The 13,842-nt window shown below is 41.9% G+C and overlaps 1 protein-coding gene across 1 annotated transcript in view; it reads right to left on the bottom strand.

Moving 5' to 3' along the window:
- Nucleotides 1-1,317: 1,317 nt before the first annotated feature.
- The window catches only part of PRTG (protogenin), a 154,595-nt gene continuing 142,070 nt past the window's right edge, over nt 1,318-13,842 (bottom strand). The window contains exons 16-20 of the mRNA XM_006163294.1: nt 9,583-9,765; nt 8,098-8,218; nt 5,494-5,659; nt 2,422-2,526; nt 1,318-1,722 (exon numbers count right to left, since the gene is read on the bottom strand). Of these exons, the coding sequence (XP_006163356.1) occupies nt 1,318-1,722; nt 2,422-2,526; nt 5,494-5,659; nt 8,098-8,218; nt 9,583-9,765 (980 nt within the window). The remainder of the gene's footprint in view (nt 1,723-2,421; nt 2,527-5,493; nt 5,660-8,097; nt 8,219-9,582; nt 9,766-13,842) is intronic.

The raw sequence follows: 13,842 nt of genomic DNA, 5'->3' as shown, positions 1-13,842 counted from the left end.
TTTTTAAGGCAACTTCTTGTACTCCCGTCCTAAACAACTTCATGAATACTGAAAAGGTATAATAAGGCAAAGAATTTCATCATATACACTGGAAGGCACTGTTAACATATCCCTCAAATTCATTTTACTGTCTACAGCTGCATTTTCTTCACTCTTAAAATCTGATGAGATTTCTTGACCTGTTTAAGTCAAACTTGGATTTTAAGAAGAAGAAAAAAAATCCTAACCTGTTCTCTTTAAATACGTATTTTCAGGGCCAGCAGGCGGTGTAGTGGTTAAGGTGCTGGACTCCCACATGGCTGTAGGCAATTCAAGTCCTGGACCTGGCAGTTTGAAAATCACACTTGGCACGTGTGCATGCAGGTCTTTTTATCCCAAGAGGAGAATGGAGAATGGAGAAGGGACTGCGGCGTGGCCATACCCCTGGGGGGTGATTTCTCACTTTCCCTCTCTCTCTCTCTCTCTCTCTTTTGTGAGCGCACATGCCTTAAGGAAAAAAACTTCAAAAACAAAAATCCATTTTCTGCATGGGGTTTTGCAACTAATTCTGGAACAGTTGAGGATGCTTTGCGAACTAGACAGTGCAGGCTTTGGCCAACTGTCAGGCAGGGGGGAAGGTGGACAAGGCACAGTGCTAGGCAGGGGAGTGTGGGATTGAGCCGGGCAAGCACTCAGACCCGAATGCCCCAAACGTCAAGACCTTTGAAGTACCATTATTCCCTATATGTTACTGAATTGTTCTGTTCTCAGAGGAGATGTACTCGTTTTGGTCATTCATTAAAATAAACAGCACACTGTTTTCTCTTAGTGGTTTCACACTCCTCACAGCCAGAGGTGTTAAACTATCCAAACCACATAGATGTTATAGTTTTTTAAAAAAAATCAGAGCTTCAGATAAACATTCTTACTCTTCTACCTATATGACTCCTTGGATCACACATATTACACATACAGCAATGAAAACAAAATACTATAGGAAGTATCGTTGGTTACACAGCTGAGATAAACTATAGCAACACGAGGTAACAAAGTTGTCTTCGGAGCTTGCCATCTGGCAAACTGAGGTAGATAGTCAGCAAAGGCGCTTTCCAAAGTCTTCCCTTTGCTCCAGTGATGTATTTTACAGTTCAGTCAAATATCTTGACTGTCCTTTCACATTGCTGACAATGAAACATTCAAATTACGTGAGTTTAAAAAAACACATTCAAAAAAAGCTGAAATACCCAATAAGACATAAAGATTTTCACAAAAGGCTTTGGCTCCCTGTTCATTGTCCTTCGAACAGACTTTCAGGTAAGAATACCTGGACGTGGCTGTCTAGATTGGATAATCACTTTTATCAAAGCACAGCATGGCAGAGGGCGGCTCCTGAACAGAAGAGGAAGTCTGCCCCACCGTGGGCGGTGCTGCAGGGCCTTCATGCTTCCTCACTGTGGGATTCCTACCTGCATTGCTGCCAGAGAAAGAATCAGAGGTTGGGGGTGTGGTACTTATCACTGATGACAGGTGTATCTCATCATTGGACTCATGAGAGAATCTTCCAGAATCCCCGGTCTCATGGCTGCCTTCACTGTTGGCCGAATGCTCAGTATCAGCTGCAACGCCAAAGGGTCTCGGGAAGGCGGCTGTCTGACCTGGGGAGCTGGGAGAGTCCTCATCGCTGATTAACACTGTAGTGCCCGGCTGATAAAAGCAGACAGCTCGAGTGAATCTTCTTTGGGGCTAGGGGAAAAAAAGATAAGCCGCAGTGAGACAAGAGGCTGTTGAAGTACACAGACAAAAGGGGCATTATCATGAACAGACTGTCTACATGGTCATTCACAGAGGGGCGGGAGCATGTCAGAAATGCCTGTGGGGAGTGATGAGTCATAAACTTCTCTCTCTCTCTCTTTAAGGTTTTTGTCATAGGGCATGTGTACTTGCCAGAAAGAGAGACAGACAGTGAGTGAGAAAGTGAGAAGTCACCTTCCCTCAGGGGGAGGGCGGGGGATGGCCACACCATAGTCCCTTTTCCTCCATTCTCCTCCTGGGATTTTGGGCACACGTGCACATGCGCCCGGAGTGATTTTCAAGCCGCCAGGCCTGGGACTTGAACTACAGTCAGCCATGTGGGAGTCCAGCACCTCGATCACTGTGCCACCTGTTGGTCCTTTCTTCAGTGACCTGGAAGCATTCTGCTGCCCTATTCCTTTCCTCATTGTCCCCTCTCCGCAGTGAAAACCATAGCTCTAATTACTCTTCCACTTGTCCTTTTAGTTACCAGTCACCGCAGCTGCTCATGGTCACGCCCAAATTAATAAAAATCATATTTGAGAAACCCAGAGAAATAAAAAGTAAGGAGCAATTATATTTTGCTTTCTTTTTGACTGTCACTTGATATATAAGGAGTTGACAACTTTTTTTCTCATTTAGGGGGTTTACCTGCTCAACTTTTATCTTCTTAGAATCTTGGAAAAAAAGCCATTTTTTCTTAGAATTATTTTTAATTATAGGGCCATAGCTATTAATGATCAGGTCAGTTCCTCCCTGGGGAAAGAAAAAAAGATAAAAGTAAATATCTTGGTATTTATAGATTTCAGTTTATCACAAGTAGTACCCCCAATTTTTAAATGTTAAAAGGAATCATCATTTCTTCTTTTACCCTGGCAGCACATGACACATTCTGGGGTAGTGATCACAATGATATACAGGTTGGGTATCCTTTATCTGAAATGTTTGAGACCAGAAATTTTTTTTTTCTGTTTTTTTTGAGTTTTTTTCTTATTGGGTGTCTGTGCTTGCCAGAAAGACAGAGAGAGAGAGAGAGACAGAAAGCGAGAAATCACCCCCCAGAGGGGATGGCCACGCCGCAATCCCTTCTCCTCCATTCTCCTCTCAGGATCTTGGGCACGCACGCACACGCGCCCGGCGTGAGTTTAAGCCACCAGGTCCGGGACTTGAACAGCGGTCGACCACATGGGAGTCCAGAGACATAACCGTTACATCAACTGTTGGTCTTGAGACCAGAAAATTTTCAGATTTTGGATTTTTCATGTTTAAAACATTTGCACATACATAATGAGATTACCTTGACATGTCTAAACACAAACTCATTTGAATTTCTTTTCTATCTTTTTTTTTTTTTTGGCCAGAGGGTGTGTACACTTGTGAGGAAGAGAGAGAAAGAGAAAGTGAGAAAGCACCCCTTAGGAGGGATGGCCATGTAGCAGCAATCCCTTCTCCTGCATGTCTCCCTCCTTCCAGGATTCTGGGCACACATGCACACGAGCCCGGTGTTTCTCGAGCTACCAGGTCAGGACTTGAAGTGTGTAGTCAGCCATGTGAGACCCAGTTGCCTTTACCACCACGTCGAGGGCGGGCCCCATGTGTATTTCATATACACATTAAGGGCATAGCCTAAAGGTAATTTTATACAATAGTTTTGCATATTAAAAAACTGAAATAGTTTCATATAATAAAGTATATCAAAATCACATTTTGACTGCAACCCATTACATGAGGTCAGGTATGGATCTTTCCACTTGTGACATCATGTTGGTGCTCTAAGAATTTCAGATTTTGGAGCATTTTGAATTTCATATATTTTGGAACCATGACAGGTTTGACATATATGTGCATGTGTGTGTATATAAATTTTTTTTTCTTGTATATAAACATCCACACACACACACACACTCTGAAGCACTTGGAGTACAATGTAATGATTCCAAAACTTATTTTCAAATGATACAGCAAACAAAAAGAAACATTGAAAAATATGGAATTATGGCTAGAACGTGACAATTACTTGTATATTTACTGCATTATTCTTTCAGCCTTTCTGCATGTTTGCAGAATTTGAAAAGCATTTAGAGGGAAAAAAAAGTACTGGGTCCTTATAAGCTCAACAAAGTCCCAATAGATGGGAGTGTTAAATGAAACCACTTTGGCCTAAAATGGCCGTTGTTCTCCCATACTTGGATTCCTATCGATAGGCCAAAATCGTACATGGTAGGCTGTTTTTTTGAGCTGGTTGCTAAGGTTACAGCCAATCACAGCAGCTAGGTTCAGTCAGTCACAGGATCCCACCTTTAAACTGCGTTAATGCAGACAAACTTCAGAATTTAACCAACCCAAATTGTCTCCCTACCTCGTTCCTTCACTTTGGTTTTTGTACATCACTTCCCTGTACGTGTCACCTTCCTCTTCCAGAGCTTAAATACTGAGCTGACCACAAGGCTGGTGGAGTTGTACAGAAGTCCAGAGACAACTGCCTGATTTAAATCGTGTTAAGATTTGGTTTATTAAAACTATATTGAGGGACCAGTAGATGGCATGGTGGTTAAGGGCGCTGGACTGCCCCATGGCCAATCATGGTTCAAGTCCCAGACCTGGTGACTTGCTGGCTTGCTTTCTCACTTTCTCTCTCTCTCTCTCTGGCCAAATTAAAATAAGTAAATAAAGTTAAATAATATAATTCTTTTTAAAAAAGAGGACTACTGTATATTTACTTATAAGAAAAAAAAACTATATTGAATTGGCTGGTTTATTTTTCTTTTAACAGTAGGGACTCAGGCTAACCCAAGGGAACTTGAAAGAGATGTCCTCCAAACTCATTTCTCTCCCTTATTCCAGGCCTCCTTTCATTATTGTTTAAAGATAGATAGATAGATGATAGATAATTTGTAAATAGTATGAGTGAGAGAGAGAAACAGAGAGAGAAACAGAGAGAGAGAGAGAGAGAGAGAGAGAAAGAGAGAAAGCAAGCCACCAGGACCGACACTCAAGCTGTGGTCAGCCATGTAGGAGTCCAGTGCCCTTAGCCACTATGCCACCTGGTGGCCCCCTCCTTTCATTTTAGATCCTCTTTCTTTTTTCCATGTCTTCCTCCCCACCTTGCTTTTCCCTATCTGTCCGCCATGTCTATTTCCAAACCAGTAACTACAGAACCACAGCACACTTTATCACCTTTTATACTTATTTAAAAGTTTCGAATTCTGGGACCAGCAGATGGCATAATGGTAATGTCACTAGACTCCCACACAGTTGACTGTGATTTGAGTCCTGGACCTGGTGGCTTAAAACATATGCCAGACATGTGTGCGTGCACACCCAGGATTCCGAAAGAAAGAGTTGCAGTGTGACCATCCCTACTGATCAATTCAGTTCCACAATCAATCAAAGTAGAAAGTGTATTAATAAACAAAATTGTCCAGCCAGTAAATGCAGGGTTCTCTTTATTTAAAGCATCTTAGCTCTATATAATCTCATCTAACTGAATTTATGCTACTATTTCTTTCCTTTTGTTCTCTTTCATCCTTCATTCTTTATTCTCTTCTTCTCTCCAGGTAGTGTGTAAGGGATGATCTAGGTGAATTTTTGTTTGTTCTTACATTTCACTAAGAGTATGGTTATAATGCATTTAACATATAATTTTTTGGTAAATAAAATTTACACATAAAGGGAAGATGAATGAAAGAATACGCAGCAAATCAATCTCTCATCCCAGAGTACCTTTGCATCGATGAAGCTGTCCGGCATTCTCACTGGCATTAAGGACTCTTCATTTTCCACCGTTCCTTCCAGGGTCTTTGCTACTTCATTCCCACTGGCTAAGGAGGCGCTGGTACGAGGTAACTGTTGAGTTCCCATCTGTGCTGTCTTGGAAGCCGATGATTTCCTGAAATATTGGCAAAAAGAGATCTAACTTTTAAGAATGAAATAGTATAGGAAAATGTGCCAAATTAGGCCTACACTCACTACTTTGTAAACAAGGAAATTCTTCAAAATGCATTTCTCCATTAAACCCCTAAATCTTTTTAGGAATTGTGTACAGGATTTTAACTCTAACTCGCTACTGGTAACTTTTATGAGTTGAGATGCTTCTTTCTTTTTGCCTCAATATCTGCTTAAATCAAGTGACTTCCCACACTTACTAAAGGCCATAATAGTTACAAAGTACTATATTTATTACTGTTTCTTATTTATGAAGTTGACGAAAGTTAAAATTTTTAAATTTATATATGTTCCCCTTCAAGTTGTGAAAATTGTTACAATAATACAATAATTCACTTGCCAACTGATGGTGAGTTTACAGGAGCAGTCCTGCAATATTTAGACATCACTAAAATAGTCTATACTAAACAAATGTAGACATATTTGTATTAACACTTCTTTTTTAAAGACTTATTTTATTATTATCATTTTTTCATTTGACCAGAGAGAGACAGAGAGAAGGAAAGTGAGAAAGCGAGCCAACAGGTCTGGGACTTGAACCTGGGTCAGCCACGTGGGAGTCCAATGCCCTAATTGTATCACCTGCTGGCCCTTTATTAAACATTCTTAAAGTGAGAAGCATGGACTATAAAAAGCCAGTTCCATATATATATATATGTGTGTGTGTGTGTGTGTGTGTGTGTATGAATTCTTCTGTTAACATGACATGTTTACAAGTGTGCTTCTACGCCGGAAGTCATACACAAACTGAAAAATCTATGCTAATTAAAGGAGACAAGTGATGAGGATTACTGAAAAACAATGTGTATTTGATGTTTTTCTTTTTAATTAAAGAAAATAACCTTAAGAGGGACCAGCAGGTGGCATGTTGCTTAAGGCACTAGATCCCACATGGCTGACTCCACAGCTCAAGTCCTGGACCTGGTGTCTTCAAAACTACATCAGGCTTGGGAACCAGCAGTTAGCGTAATGGCTATGTCGCTGGACTCCCACGTAGTCGACCGCGGTTCACGTCCCGGACCCGGTGGCTTAAAACTCACGCCGGGCGCATGTGCGTGCGTGCCCAAGATCCCGAGAGGAGAATGGAGGAGAAGAGATTGCGGCGTGACCATCCCCTCTGGGGGGTGATTTCTCGCTTTCTGTCTCTATGTCTCTCGCTGTCTGTCTGGCGAGCGCACGCGCCCTATAGCGAAAATCTCTCAAAAAAAAAAAAAAACAAAAAACAAAAAACAAACTACATCAGGCTTGTGTATGTGTGCATGCCCAAAATGCCAAGAGGAGAACAGAGGAGAAGGGCTTGTGACAAGGCCATCCCCCTGGGCATGCACACATGCATTACTGTAATTTAAATGTTTTTCATTACAACATCGCCAGCAGTGGCAACGCACCTGGCTCATGTTCCCTTTTCTTCTTTTCTTTTCTTTTTTTTTTTTTTTTTTGAGAGGCTTTTGCTATAGGGCATGTGCCAGAGACAGAGAGACAGAAAGCAAGAAATCACTCCCCAGGGGGGATGGCCACACCGCAATCCCTTCTCCTCCTTTCTCCTCTCAGGATCTTGGGCACGCACACACACGTGCCTGCCGTGAGTTTAAGCCACTGGGTTCGGGACTCTAACTGTGGTCGACTACACAGGAGTCCAGTGACATAGCCATTACGCCAACTGCTGGACCCATGTTCCCTTTTCTGACTCTGTCTCTTTCCAGTGAGCACACTTAACCTTATAGCAAGAAAAAAAAAAAAAAAAGAACTATTACTACTACTATCACTATTAATAACCTTAAGAAAGTTAAGTGGAAAATGAAAGCTAAAATATAAATGGTTATAAAGAGCGAAGTTCACTGAATGCAAGTTACTGCTGAAAATGAGTCAAAAATCAAACCACAGATGAGCCTGCCTGTCAGTTTATAGATAACCTAACCCTTAGTTATCACCCTTGTCTTACTACTTGCCTGGAGAGTCCCAACCATACGTCCGGGGTGCCCTCAGTGACTCAGGCATTTAACGCATTGCTCCACAAGGAAGGAATCTGGTCAATAAGCAGATGCCTCAGATTAAGTGTGCTATGCTTTTTTTTTTTTTTTTTTTAAGAAAGCTTCAAGGATTTGCTTTGTGTTTCTGAAAATACTAAGGAAATGAGAAAACAAGTTCCTCATTTAAGAACACTCTTCTGGTACAGCATTTTTTTTTTTTTAAATGGCAAGAAAATAATCTTCCTCCAAAAAGAGCACATTTCTATAGCTGTAAGAACTCAAGTAACAATGTATTTCTTTTAAAGTGAAAAATCCCAAGTTACTCTAAAAGGGATTTGATTTTAATTTGTTTCCTGTGGTTACTGTAATTTAAATGTTTTTCATTACAACATCGCCAGCAGTGGCAACGCACCTGGCTTTACTTCGGTATATCAAGATGAGGACACAGATGAGGATGCAGGTCAAGGCTATGCCAACGCCTACAGCGATGCCAGTCATCGATTTCTGGTCCAGATGGTAATAACCTGAATAAACTAGATGAGAAAACACATTTACTAAGCATCAATCAGAAAAGTAAATGATTTACCGTAATTCTCAGATAGATACTTGCTTTTCTCTAAGTTTCTTCATCTCATAGAAAAAGTTCTGACCCTCTGAATTAAGTGGAGACACGTTAACCTTTCATTAGTGATTTCAGAGACTGGTTTAATCTTCCAATATCGAAGATTCTCAACAGGGGTTTGTGTTTCCACGTTCAATGTCAAACATGAACATTAAGTTATAGCTTCTAATAGTAAAAGGTACCCTCACAGATGTTACTTGGTGGGCCCAACAATAATTTTCACCTTCATGCTGCTTTGAAAGCAGATCTGTATGTAGAAGACTTGTTTTCCATTTACACACATTAGAAAAATGCTTCTCAAACTTTAACTTGTGTATGAGTCACTAAAATGCAGATTCTGATTCACTACGTCTGGTGTGGGGCTTGCGACTCTGCATGTCTAACCAGGTCTCAGGTGAGGCTAGTGCTGCTGGTCCCTAGACCTCTCGAGTATCAGAGAATCTGAGAAGCAAAGACGGGCCTCTCCATTTCCCCAGATGACAGCTACTGCGGCTACCTCTCTCCTGTTCTTAGATCTGACTGCCCTGCCCTTCTCTTTTGCTCTCTGTCTCCTTCTTTTGCACTTATGTGCACACGCGCACACACACACGCGGCAAAGAATGACCAGTCTCTGTAGAGCTAAGAGCCCTTACCCCTGCCCTGAGTTCAATGGCATTTCCTCCATTCAAAGCTGTCCCCCTTCTCCACTTCACAGGCCTGGTCCCCCAAGGGGAGGGAAAGGAGAAGCACCAGTGACCACTCAGGGCCATTGGCTTCCCTCAGAACAGGACAGGTGCACCGGGTACAGTGAGGGTGGCTCTTTACAGACACTGTTTCCAATGACTTTTCTGGAGCGGAAAAAACTCTCTCTCCAGAAAGTATGTTTCTTTGTGGTAAAAACTCTTAATGGAAACCATGCTCTTCTTCGCCGGAACACCAAAACCACCACTGCTGTGTATTTCTATGAAACCTCCCGGGAAGCTCACGCCCACCGGTTCAGCGTGGGGCGGCTTGCCTGTCACGGTGGTTGCACAGCTGGGAAAAGAAGGAATTGGAAACACAGTGGTCTAAAAATTTCACTTAAAGCTGAGGTCATTTTGCCTCCTTTTAGGAGCACAGAGAAGAACCGTGGGGTCTCAAACCTCAGAACCTCCCTGAGAAGCCAAGGAACCAGGTGCAGTAGAGTGACTGACACGGCAGTGACGGGAGTTGGAATGCGGTGTATGTGAGCTGGAAAAACAGTGCATACTCTTTTCCCCTTAAGAAAAATCACAGTGACCGGGGCTGCGTACAGACCTTTGGTATCTGCAGAATCTAACCGCTTGGGCCTCTGGTTTGACTCAGAAGTGTCCTTTGGCAGCACTGCCAGCTCCACAGAATTTGAAAAGGGTCCTTCTCCCACCTCATTGGATGCAGATATCTTCACGATGTACACATTTCCTGCTACCAGGTTTTCCAGCAAGGCCATGGTTATTGCCCCTGTAGATACATCAATCACAAAGTAAATGAATTTTTATCTTTTACTTGTTCAAAATTCAATCACACAAAATGATCCTTCATTCATTTTTTTTTTTTAAAGAGAGTTTTTCTGCTATAGGGCATGTGCACTGGCTGGAGAGACAAGAGAGACAGAAAGCAAGAAATCGCTCCCCAGGGGGATGGCTGCACCACAGTTCCTCTCCTCCTTTCTCCTCTCGGGATTTTGGGCACGCACACACATGTGTCCGGTATAAGTTTCAAGCTGCTGGGTCCAGGACTTGAACTGTGATTGGCCATGTGGGAGTCCAGCAACATAACCATTACGCCATCTGCTGGTACCAATGGTCATTTAAAAATACTTTTCTGATTATAAAAGTGACATGTTCAATGTAGAACATCTGTAAAATAAAGATAAATGAAACTGCAACTTCTTTTTTTAATAATAATTTATTTAATTTTATTTATTCATTCATTTATTTTAATTTGACCAGAGAGAGATACACAGAGAGAGAGGGAGAGAGAAAGAGGGAAAGTGAGAAAGCAAGCCACCGAGTCTGGTATTCGAAACGCAGTAGGCCATGTGGGAGTGACCAGTGCCTTAACCACCACGCCACCTGCTGGTCCCTGAAACTGCAACTTGTACTGTTCACATTTTAGTGCATTTGTGTGTGTACCAGGGTATGTATGAACACATGTTTACTGCATGCATTTTTTTAGCTTCAAGTTTTCATTTAACACTGTACCATGCACATTTTCCCCATATAACCCTTCTCTGCAATTTTATTTTAGGACTAATTCTTTTTTTTTTTTTCAAACATACACAGTTTTTAAAGAATTATGATAATTTTATTTATTATTATTATTTTTTAATTTGACGAGAGAGAGAGAGAGAGAAGGAAAGTGAAAAAGCAGACCACCAGGTCTGGGACTTAAACTGCAGATACCATGTGGGAGTCCAGAGCCTTAACCACCATTCCACCCGCCAGCCCTAATTCTTGGAAGTAGCATACATTTTATTTGGGTCTCTGTGTATGTATATATATATGTTTAAAAGACATCAACACACAAGAGATAACCAAGACGTTCATGAAAAATGTATGTTATAAAAAACTATAAATGGTTTTCAAATTAGTTTGGCACCAAAGTAAAGTTGTATCCATTTTCCCACAAACTTTTTAAAGTACTGTGTGTGTATATACAATGTTTAATTTTTTACACAGTATGAATACAAATGACATGAAAAACTTTATTATGAAACATTCCAAACATACACACATAAAGGGAAAATACTATTATGAACCCAGATTTGATACTGTAACTGGATCTTAAATCCAAAGTGAGAATACTTTAACTTTCTTATTAGAAATGTTTAGGGGGCAGCAGCTGGTGTGGAGGTTGGGGCACTAGACACTCCCACACGGCTGATCACAGTTCGAGTCCTGGACCTGGTGGCTTGCTTTCTTGCCTTCCCTCTCACCCTCTGTGTGTCTCTCTCTGGTCAATAAAGTGAATGAATAAATGAAATTAAATAATTCTTAGAGAAAAAAAAAACATGTTTAAGCCCCTATGGCAATAACTAAGATAGATTATCCTCCTCTTCCTTCTTAAATTAGAAACAACACAAGTATTTTCAGAAGAATGAGTAGATTTTGCACCAGCCTCATTATTAAGCTCACGTTTTTTCAAGGTAGACAGGAAAGAAAATGTTAAGTTATACAGGATCCTCAAAATGGTGAAGATCTGGGTCTCAAATTAACTATATTATTAAAATTACTGCTACCTGTCTGCCTAGGACTGACTTCGCTCCTAAAGTAATCATGTATATGACACATGGTTTCTTAAGCTATCTTCTCTGTTGGCAAGACGGTTAACAAGGATCCCTGTTTCAACACTGCTTTCTTGGGAGGTCTTTTTGTTCTTGTTCTGCCACTGACCTGAAGTACTTTCTTTTTCTTTTTTTTTGGGGGGGGGAGGGAGAGGTTTTTGCTATAGGGTGTGTGTGCTAGCCAGAAAGACAGAGAGAGACAGAGAGATAAAAAGCGAGAAGTCACCCTCAGGGGAGATGGCCACACAGCAATCCCTTCTCGTCCATTCTCCTCTTGGGATCCTGGGCATGCACACACATGCGCCCACCCTGAGTTTAAGCCACCGGGTCCAGGACTTGAACCGTGGTCGGCTACATGGGAGTTCAGCGACATAGCCGTTACGCTACTGCTGGTCCCCTGAAGTACTTTCTTACAAAAGGGACTCCCATCCTAGAAATGAAATCTTAATGTTGAGAACACAGGTGTGATAGCAATGCAACCAGGAAGTTGTTCTAGCACTGCACGTACGGCTGGGTACACAGCGGGACCTCTAGCTTTCCTGCCATGATTTCATGCCACTTTCTCCTGACTCACGGCATCCTTATGACAGCTTCAGAGCGCTCACAATAGTTGGCAGCCGTCACCCAGACAAAGCTGGCTGCTCTAGTGTACTTGCCAGAATATATTTCATTACGTAAGAGAGACCTGGGGTGATCTTAGAGCTGAGGTCACAACGCAGAGGCTACCTCTGCAGGTCACATGGCCCGAGGCAGCCAGGCCCTTAGCAGCAAAGCCACAGCTTGTTTTCATGTTCTCTCGTTTCAACTTGGCTTGAAGACGGTGTGAGCTACTTGAGTACACAACTGTTAAATAAACAAAGTGACCCCCATTTAGAACCAGCAAGAGTATTTCCACTGTTAACCATGTTCTTAAACAGATGAATTAAAAAACAAAGGTGTATTGTGACACATTCCAATTAACTAGAAAGAAAAGCATTTCCATTTCTCCACAAATAGAGATATAGTTTCCATGTGATCGCAGAATACATTTCATTTTAAAAAGTACTTCGCGAAAACCAACTAGAAATTAAATGCTTTTCACTGGATTTAAGTTTCATAAATGGATTGGCAGCCTGTGTGCGCACACTCCCACCCCCCTTCTCCCCAGTGTTTTCATTTAGAAAATGGAAATGATGACATTTTGTACTCTCCAAGCATTTCCCAAGTATTCAAGTGATTTCACTGTCCCTGTGTTTTCTCAGACTGCCTCCATCTCAGTTAATGTGATCATTTTGGTCTTCTGCTTTCTATACATGTCTGAATCTTTTGCTAGACTAGGAGTTACTTTTTTCTTTTTTAGAGAGATTTTTTTGCTATAGGGCCCATGCACTCGCAAAGAGACAAAGACAAAGAGACGGAAAGAGAGAAATTACTCCCCGGGGAGGGGGGGGACGGTCACGCCACAATCCCTTCTCCTCCATTCTCCTCTTAGGATTTTGAGCACACATGCACACACACTCGGGAGTTTTAAGCCGCCAGGTCTGGGACACAAACTGTGGCTGACCACGCAGGAGTCTGGTGATGTAACCATGACGCCATCTGCTGGTCCTGTAGACTAGGAGTTTGTTAGGCAAGATTGTAATAGGTTCAATGTCAGACCGATGTTGGTGGAACCTTGACACGCTACCAAATAATTTGGGACGTGAGGCATGTAACTGAAGTGTGCTTTTTTCCACAGAGGCAATAGTTCTCACTGCATATAACTATTACACTGCAAGTATTAAACCATTGCTGGCAAGTGTCTGACACAAATTTATATTCTCAATTAAAGTATATACTTTCTTATCTTTGTTGCCTTCCTCTTCTGGAAGACAGCACTTTTTTTCCCCCCTCTATATTGGAACACCTTAAGGTAGGTAGCAGAATGCTTTATATAAGACTCTTAGAAAATACTAGGTGAATCCATTGGGCTGTCAGAATCACCCACACACTGAAAATCGGGTTATACCCACAGCCCACATCTCTCTCAGGAACTTAACCCTCTCAGTGTTTCGTCAACCTCTCCACCCGGACATCCAGAAACATCTTGAGTTTAACATGTCCAGAACCAAACCCTTGATTTCACCCACAGATTTGGCTTCTTTTCCCCTTGTACCCCAGATCAATCTATCAGCGGATAGGCTCTTCTTTCAAATTATGCTCCGACACCTCTGCATTCCCTTCACCATCATCATCCCTGTCCAAGCCGCCCATCAACTCGCATGTGGACGTCT

The sequence above is a fragment of the Tupaia chinensis genome, unplaced genomic scaffold (assembly GCF_000334495.1).
Source record: "Tupaia chinensis unplaced genomic scaffold, TupChi_1.0 Scaffold141943_1, whole genome shotgun sequence".
Classification (NCBI taxonomy): domain Eukaryota; kingdom Metazoa; phylum Chordata; class Mammalia; order Scandentia; family Tupaiidae; genus Tupaia; species Tupaia belangeri.
The sequence above is the reverse complement of the archived record's forward strand: the minus strand, read 5'-3'. Positions and strand labels throughout refer to the sequence as shown.